Source organism: Aristolochia californica, unplaced genomic scaffold (genome assembly GCF_029961685.1).
Source record: "Aristolochia californica isolate CCGP_79_NKW_82.1479 unplaced genomic scaffold, dmAriCali1.0.hap1 SCAF_6, whole genome shotgun sequence".
NCBI classification, from domain to species: domain Eukaryota; kingdom Viridiplantae; phylum Streptophyta; class Magnoliopsida; order Piperales; family Aristolochiaceae; genus Aristolochia; species Aristolochia californica.
Genome location: NW_027182257.1, coordinates 5,881,039 through 5,890,303, shown reverse-complemented (window position 1 = coordinate 5,890,303; position 9,265 = coordinate 5,881,039). Strand labels below are relative to the sequence as shown.

Here is a 9,265-nt window from a genome sequence, read left to right as displayed (position 1 = left end):
GTACGATGCTTCTCGAATTCCAGCAATCTATCTTCCATGTTAACAGGAGACTGATGTAGCATTGCTGAAATCTCTGCGCACAGTACTGCACATATTTCATCTACCATCCACGATCGCTCATTGTGTTTTTTCTCTGATACCTCGTTGTTACTGTCCCAGATCTAACACAATGATTCGTAGGGGAAGAAGAGAGAAGAAGAAAAAAATAGTCGAAAGGAAGCTTGAAAACCCTAGGTTCATTAAGGAGAACGCATACCCCCGAGCTAGTTTAGGAGAACTGAAACCCATTGTTTAACACTTCTTTCTATTCCATTCCCCCTCTAAATAGGATTCATGTCCACAAAGTTCAAGAAAAAATTATAAATTTGCCCCTCTACGGTATTTAACATGAAAAAATAAAAAGCACAAGAGAAAATTACAGATTTACCCCTCTATAGTATTTAACTCGAAAACTAAACTTAATGACTCAGTATCTGACTCAGCCACGTCATCTGCATGACTCGGCCAGTTATTGGGTTCATAACAGATTGTTTATTAAGTTGTTATATATATATATATATAATGTTACAGCCCACACAATGAGCATTGCACTAACTTCATGCAATCTAGCGATGTTAGTCAATGAGCCAAGAGAAAAGTGACTCAAGTTGTGCAATGTTAAATCCACAATTCAAGTACAAGGAATTGAATGTACAAATTGTTCAAGTTTGTACATTCAATTCCTTGTACTTGAAATTTGCGTACGAGAATAAGATGTCATCAAATTCCTTCTAAATGGCTTCCACGAATTGTGAGTCATATGATCATTTTTATTCCTTTTACAAATTTTAGATGTATTTTCAATGTAAAAAAATATAGACCTAATTCTCTCTAGGTAAGGTATGTCCAATTTTTATTTTTATTATTAATTGTAAATTAAATAAAATAAAACTTGATTTCATATATATTTTTTATCAGTTTTTAATGATAGAAGAAAATAAAATTCCTATAAATATTGTACCTTTTCTTAATGAGGAAAAAGGTGACTACAGCAAAATTAAACCTCGTTTATCTATTTCTAAAAGTTAGTCAAGTGTGTAACTTAAGTTTGAAATGATCACATCATGCTTATGTCATGAGGAGAAGCACTTTTGACTTGGCCGCTGACCTAGTCCCAACCACCTCTATTGGACTTAGAAGGCCTGCACATGCAGCGAGTATGTTGTGGTTCCCCGGAGGAGAGGAAGTGCTTCGCGCACCCGAGTCTTGTCATTTCCTCTTGACAGGACCCTGTTGCTGTAACCTTTTAATTGAGCTTGCGACTTTGCTAGAATAAAATACTACGACGAAAGGTCTTTAATAAAATATAGGTTGGAAACTTCATTATAGGAAAATTAATGCTAACAAGGATGGTTCCCAGTGCAAATTAGATTAACATAGATTGATCGTGGACAGACTAATCTTTTCTTTCTAAAGATGACTTTATTACGGTCCTGATTATAATTCCAAAAAGCAGCAACGTCCTCGTCGCATGGCTTCTTCTATGGGACGTATCCAGCATGGCCGCCACCATAGCCACCTCCCCCTCCTCCTCCACTCCCGTAACCACCTCCATGCGCTCCTCCGGCACCGTATCCGCTCCCGCTTCCCCCGCCTGCCCCGTACCCACCTCCGTGTTCACCACCTGCACCATAACCACCCGCTCCAGCACCGCCATAACCAGCTCCTCCGCCACTTCCTCCACCACCGCCGCCAGCATGCTCGCCACCATAACCTGCTCCTCCACCTCCTCCTTCACCGTAGCCAGCTCCTCCCCCACTTCCTCCACCCGCACCACCTCCATATCCACCACCGTTCTCTCCACCGTAGCCCGCACCACCACCACTTCCTCCACCCGCACCACTACCATATCCACCACCATGTTCCCCGCCATTTCCAGCTCCGCCACCACTTCCTCCACCCGCACCACCACCATATCCACCACCATGTTCTCCGCCATTTCCAGCTCCACTGCCACTTCCTCCACCCGCACCACTGCCACTTCCTCCACCACCATGTTGTCCGCCTGCCCCGTACCCACCTCCGTGTTCACCACCCGCTCCAGCACCTCCATAACCAGCTCCTCCGCCACTTCCTCCACCACCGCCGCCAGCATGCTCGCCACCATAACCTGCTCCTCCACCGCTTCCTTTGCCTGCGCCCCCTGCACTTCCTCCACCGTAGCCAGCTCCTCCCCCACTTCCTCCACCCGCACCACCTCCATATCCACCACCGTTCTCTCCACCGTAGCCCGCACCACCACCACTTCCTCCACCCGCACCACCACCATATCCACCACCATGTTCTCCAACACCACTTCCTCCACCCGCACCACCACCATATCCACGACCATGTTCCCCGCCATTTCCAGCTCCACCACCACTTCCTCCACCCGCACCACCACCATGTTCCGCTCCTGCACCGCCGTAGCCGGCTCCCCCACCGCTTCCTCCTCCTCCACCTCCACCATGCCCGCCTCCTACACCACCAGAACCAGCTCCACCGCCACTGCCACTTCCCCCACCAACGCCATAGCCACCTCTATTCTCATATCCAGCACCAGATCCGATACCACCTCCACTGCCACCGCCACCACCGTAGCCACCACCATGCTCTCCTCCATAGCCAGCACCACCTCCGGAACCACCACCACCTCCATAGCCTACACCATGGTTCCCACCAGCACCATAACCACCACCGCCACCACTACCTCCTCCTCCACCAAAACCAATGCCATGTTCGCTCCCAGTTCCATAGCCACCTCCAGAACCCGCGCCGCCACCTGATCCTCCAGCAACACCACCATCGTACCCGGCGCCACCGCCAGCACCAATGCCGTGGCCTACCTCAAAGGTCAGACGCGACCTAGCTGCAGAGCACACGCCCAGACACAACAACATGAAGAGTGCAATAGTAACAACTCTTCGAGTGGTAGCCATGGTTAGATGTTTGAGACCCATGAGCTTGCAGTAAAATGGCAAGGCGGGGAGGTATTTATAGGACAGGAGGGAGGACCAAAAGCGCGTGGGAGTGGGTAAAGCACATGGATAGGTTCATGGTGATGGGTGGGCCCCTGTAAGGAAACCCATGGCAAACCCCAAGGGGGGTTTTGGGCGCTGCCTACTGAAGTTGCGCTTTTGCTGTCCTGCACAAACCAGAGGAGGTCTCTCACCACCTACTAAGCAGCACAGTAGCATCATCCTCCTTGTCTCTTTTTCCTGTTTTCGGCATATCTTCACAGGAGGCAAATACCCGATCATGTCATCTGCATTCACACCGAGGCGGAGGCAAGTTTCTCAGTATAACTGATGTTCTAGCTATGTGAAACACTATAAGTCACAGGTTTCCCGAGATTGCAAAGTTGCTGAACGAGAAAAAAAGCGAGTTAAGTCTGCCTAGTAAGTATGCTATACTTGAATCGAAACGTCTGATTGTTTGACTGGAGTTCAGATTTAGCAACTGGCTGAAAAGAAAGATGCAGTAAGATATCTGCTTGTCGACCTTCACTAAGACTAATCCCCCACACTGACGAACATTTAAGTAAAACACTTCTCTTAGAACGACACAGACAGAGAATTCCACACAGTAATTCAAATCCCATTGTCGGTGAGTGCAACATAAAGCTATTTTAAGTTAGTAATAATTTTCAGCGGAAAGTTTTATTGCTTTTGGGTATCAAAGTCAGTTTTTGAGACTCGTCAAAACGTGGTCCCAAGCAAGCAGGATTGCATGAAAGCATAAATCCCACTTCTAGCTCGACCCCTAACGTCATTGTCCATTTTATGTAATCGTTATGTTCAACCACTACACCAAGTCGATTTGCCTCCATCTTCTCACTTTTCACTGTTTTGCTTTTAAAAATGTAAAAAATCCACCTCCCTTTGTAGACTCGGTGTAATCTCAGCGATGATGACTATATTTTCTACTGTTTAACACAACTTTGCCAACTTTCAGATCTGAAAAATATCTCATCTGCTGCTGCTTTCACACTTTCTCCCAGGGATTGCTTGCAAAATAACCTAATGACTGTTTATTTCATGTCTTTTGTATCGAAATTTCTTCCTTGGCATGGTCATGTGGTTGGGCTCTTTTGTTTGGACTACCATAAGATTTGCCAATCCTTGCAGTAATTAGTCAACATGCTTTTTGCAAGGGAGAACAAAAATTTCTTTTTTGAATAATATTTTAGTGGTAAAAAAGAATATATAGGGGGTGTTAGTGCTCCTATGGGTCAAGTGAAAGTGAATTAGATTACACTCTCACTTGACCCTGATGCGCCAGTTCAAGTGGATGAACTCGTTCATCCACTTGAACTAGCCCAAAGAATAAAGTGGGTGAATCAGGATTCCTCTAGCTCTCTTTTTCCCCCTTCTCTCGCTTCTCATTCTCTTTTCCCCTAAATCTTCCTGATTTCATTTGATTTTCCTATTTTGGCGTTGATTTCTCCGATTCCACTTCGATTTCCATCATTGGGCTTCGATTCCCCCGTTGGGCTTCAGTTTTCTCTAAATTTCACAAGGTAATCCTAAATTTCGTGTTTAGGTTATAATTTCGGGCTTAGGGTTAGGGTTAATGGTTTTTGGTATTTAGGGTTAGAGTTAATTAAATTAATGATTTTTAATTTTTTTGAAATATATTAATAATTTATACTACTTAAAATCTATCTTATGTTATTAATAAAAAAATTATTTATTAATTATATTAATTATTTTATTATTATATTAAATTAGTGATTTAAGAGTGGAAATTAAAATATTGTTAAATTAAGCATTTGATTAATTTTTTTAATTACTATATTTTTATCATTAATTAAATTAATAATTTTTAATTTGTGAAAATATATTATTAATTTATACTACATAAAATATATCCTATGTTATTAATAAAATATTTTATTTATTTATTTATTATATTCATTGCACTTAATTATTGTATTAATTTAGACTAAACTGTAATCTATCTTAATTTATCAATGAAATATCTTATTTAATTAATTAGTATATTAATATATTTTAATACTACATTAAATTAATTATTAGTGTAGTAACCATATTTATTTTGGTTAATTATTTTTTTAGGTATATGTTCTATTTAGGTATATTATAAAAAGTTACTTATTCTCTTGTTTATACTATATTTTTCATGTTTGGCACTGATAGTGGAAACTGTTTTCCAATACACTTTAAATCTACCACACTAACACCACCAAGTGATTCACTTTCACTTACACTAGGTAAAGCGCATTAAACCCCCCCTCCTCTATAGTAGTTAATTGCTTCATAATCAGGAGTCATTTACATAATAAAGAAATATTATCATTTTGATGCCACCTTATTATAGGCAAGCTTAGAACCAGACTTTTTGATTCACCAAACCTCTTTTTTTCTATCCTTCTTTCTTCCACTCCAAGCATGTGCTTACAAGCCTCCAATAATGAGGAAGCTCTATGATATTATTTTGCTTAATTTCACATCGAATTGATACAAACTCTACAAGATTATTTATCTCTGGATACATCTCTTATAAGACTTAAATGCATCTGCTTTTGTTCCACAATCTTTTTAATATTCTTGTACATCTTTTACACTTTCACAATTTTAAAAAAATAATAAAATAAATAATAATAATAATAATAATAATAAGAATAATCTTTCAAATTCGTTTCTCTCTCTTCTTTTTGCACTAATGAAGAAATTAGAAGAAAAAAACACTGGATTGGTAGCCCATTGATGAGTTAGAACTTGGCATAGTCTTCCTATTAGTTTTGTCTCTCCACATTATGAGGAACGTAAGGGCGTTGCGTGAATATTTCATGCAGGAGTTCTTTTTAGAGAGATTTGAGGTCGTCGATTCTGAAGAAACATCTGAAGTGGAAAAGGGGAATAAATTTCCAGTGATCGAATCCAAAGTAGATATTTTCAGATTACACACTTAACAATAGAAGAGCTGCAACAAGCATCACACGTCCATACATACGACACTGCATGCTGAATCTTCTTCGATTCTCATGCCACATTGAATCTTATTTGTTATTACTACGGATAACGGAGGGAGAAAGGGAGTCATCCTTATCAGGGAGCATACCCAACGTGGCCTCCCCCTGCGCCACCACCGCTGCCGTACCCACCTCCTTGTGCGCCGCCTGCCCCATAGCCGCCGCCACCGCCTCCTCCACTGCCGCCACCTCCACCACTGCCACCACCATGTGCACCACCTTCACCATATCCAGATCCTCCACCACTCCCATACCCACTTCCAGCTCCTCCAGCTCCAGACCCGCCGCCACCTCCACTGCCACCACCGCCTCCTCCACCAGCACCACTGCCTCCACCATGCCCAGAACCACCACCGGCTCCTTCACCACCTCCATAACCACCTCCATGCTCACCTCCGGCACCATAACCGGATCCACCACCACCTCCACTGCCACCACCTCCTCCTGCTCCTCCAGCAACCCCTCCACCAGCACCATATCCCTCCCCACCACCTGATCCTCCTCCACTACCATACCCTCCACCATGAGCACCCCCAGCAGAGTAGCCGCCACCTCCACCAGTACCACCACCGCCACCATGTCCACCACCATGTTCACCTCCAGCACCATATCCTTCACCACCGCCACTGCCTGCACCTCCACCATAACCACCTCCGGTTACTCCAGAACTAGTACCAAGTTCACCTCCAACTCCATAACCTCCCCCGGAGCCTCCGCCCCCACCGAAGCCTCCAGCAATCTGGCTGCCACCGACACCATGGCCAAGACCATAGACGGTTTTTTCTTCAATGGTGAGGAGTGCTCTGGCAGCAGAACATACTCCAACACCCAACAGTAGTAAGAAAGCAAGACTGAGGGTTGAACTAGTACCCATGGTAGGAAATCTTAGAGCCCTGAGCTTGAGATAAGCGAGGAAGGGAACGAGCTATTTATAGGAGGTGGGAGACGCGTTGAGAGTTGGGTGAGGCACATGGGGGAGGGACTGGAATTTTGTATGCTGTACTACATGGTCCACTGCAAAAGGCCTAAAAAGAGTGGAGTGAGGAGCAGTGGGGTTGCGCTTTTGCTGTCCTGCATATCTTAGGAATATAATTTTGTTGCCTTGTTCTCTTTCCCGTAGTCATGGATGTCCAGTCATTTGAACCGCTTTCAGACGATCAAATTACCATTTCTTCTTTGTCATCTCCAATGTGAAGCGAATCCGTCCTCATTCGAAGCTTCCCCTGAGCTTATGTGGTAGACTTATTTGTATCCAACCCCACTATAAGGCCAAAAGGCCTATGCTCCTGTGGGTTATATCATCATATCTGACATTCACTCGGTGAGGAGGACGAAGGATCAACAAGAAGTATGAAAGAAATGACATCATTTATGATGAATGGAGGTGAAATTACGTAGTTTTTCCGTTGCCGCCTCCTACTGAGACTAAATGGCTGAGAGAATGCAGAGAACCAACCTTTGGGAATTTTGAGAAAAAATGAGCTTCATTTTGAATTAATAGAGCCTCATCTTATAGTTGAGACACTCAACGCAGATGACTTGAATCGACTTGGCATTAACTCAGACTCATCATCAATCTAATAAGGTGAAAGGTTCCAACTAAACCCAGTTAATTAACTGGCTTTGAACACTGATTGAACCAACGCTGATGTTAACGAATTCAATAAATTTAAATTTTAAAAATAAAAAATACAATCAAGACAGCTTTTCGTTGGGGGTGTACTCTCTCCGTCGCCACCTGTTTTCTAAAATCTAACAACCCTTGCAGATCCCCTCCTCTACCCTCAACCCAATTGGGTTGGGTTAAATTGGTTGAACCAACAAACTCGATTTCATTAATGAAGTAGGGATGTATATTTAGAATATAGGAATGAAGAATAATATTCTCGTGATTATCATTGATCAGGTGTATACTATTTATACAATTACAATAGAAATTGTAGATGATTAACCCTCTTCAGAGTTTGAGTTTGTCTATAATTTAATCATCTTTTATCTTTATCTTTATCATTATTTTTATCTTTATCTTTATCTCTATCATGCCCCCTCAAGATGGAGCTCCGAGAAAAGAATTCAATCTTGATCTTCAAAAAGGGAAAGCGTGTTCTCGGAAGTGGTTTGAGAGAATAGAGGCACTAGTAACCGCTGGAAAGAGTAGCGACACTAGTAGAGGGTGAGAAGAGCAGCGGCACTAGAGGCGGCTGGGGCGGACAAAATTGCATCATCCGGAGGAAGGGCAACGGCACGGGAGGCGGCTGGGGTGGACGGAATCACATTGACAAAGGAAGAGCAGTGACACCAAAGGTGGCTGGGGCGGACGGAATCACATCGTCTGGTGGAAGAGCAGCGCTTGGGGCAGATAGAATCACATTGTCCGAATGAAGGACAGTGGCTAGGGCTGACAGAATTGCATCGTCCGGTGGAAGAATAGCGGTTGGGGCGGACGGAATCGCATTGTCTAGGAATGAGAAGCGGCTAGAGCAGATGGGAAGAAGAATTTTGCAGATAGGGTTTTTTTTTCCCAAAAAAAAATATTTGTCTCATGTGTGAAACTGCCACGTGTGAGGAAATAATTTTCTGGACTTAGGTCTCTCTGCTCTACCAAGATGCACGAGGGAAGAACACTGGACAGTCGACGTTGTAGCCGTCGGGGCCAATGGCAGGGATGACGAGGAGAGTGACGACGATAGCTACGGTGGATCAACGATGGTTATTGGCGATGGAGGCGAAGATTTGGCAATAGGCGATCCCGTTTGTCGAAATAATGAACAGAGTGGAAGGTGATGGCGCTAATGAGATGGAACGACGGTGATAGTGCCAGCGAAACGGAACGGCGGTGATGGCACCGACGAGATGGAACAACGGGCGAAGGCGGCAGCAGGGTAGAGGGATTTAGGTGTGGCGGGCGACGACAAAGGTAGCAGTTGTGGTAGGGGCAACGGCCACGGCAAAGGCACCAGCCACGACAAGGGTGGTCGTCAGTGACAGCTCGGGGAAGTTCAAAAACAGAGGAGGGTGGTCAACAACAAGTTTTTTTTTGTGAATATCGCTGGCAAGATTGTACGCTGATGGTGGAAAGCTATTTGAAGAGATGGAGAAGGGGAAGATAAAAGTACCAGGTATGGGTGGTGGCAGTCTATTACGACGACAATGACTGCTTCCAATAACAATTTCCAGTGACAGTGGACTGGTTCTGATTAATTGATTGGGAGCTTTGATACCATGCAGAATATATGAATGAAGAATAATATT

General features: G+C 43.8%; 2 protein-coding genes across 2 annotated transcripts; both read right to left on the bottom strand.

Annotated features, from left to right (window-relative positions):
• Positions 1–1,346: 1,346 nt before the first annotated feature.
• LOC137934830 (glycine-rich cell wall structural protein 1.8-like) lies at positions 1,347–2,967 on the bottom strand. Its single transcript, XM_068779366.1, has one exon. It carries the CDS (start codon positions 2,955–2,957, stop codon positions 1,521–1,523), a length of 1,437 nt encoding a protein of 478 aa, XP_068635467.1. The 5' UTR covers positions 2,958–2,967; the 3' UTR covers positions 1,347–1,520.
• Positions 2,968–5,888: 2,921 nt separating this feature from the next.
• LOC137934831 (glycine-rich cell wall structural protein 1.0-like) lies at positions 5,889–6,905 on the bottom strand. Its single transcript, XM_068779368.1, has one exon. It carries the CDS (start codon positions 6,885–6,887, stop codon positions 6,090–6,092), a length of 798 nt encoding a protein of 265 aa, XP_068635469.1. The 5' UTR covers positions 6,888–6,905; the 3' UTR covers positions 5,889–6,089.
• Positions 6,906–9,265: the final 2,360 nt, after the last annotated feature.

Bases quoted from the DNA above. Each gene is read 5' to 3' on its own strand.
- LOC137934831 (XM_068779368.1), bottom strand. From the start codon at position 6,887: ATGGGTACTAGTTCAACCCTCAGTCTTGCTTTCTTACTACTGTTGGGT.
- LOC137934830 (XM_068779366.1), bottom strand. From the start codon at position 2,957: ATGGCTACCACTCGAAGAGTTGTTACTATTGCACTCTTCATGTTGTTG.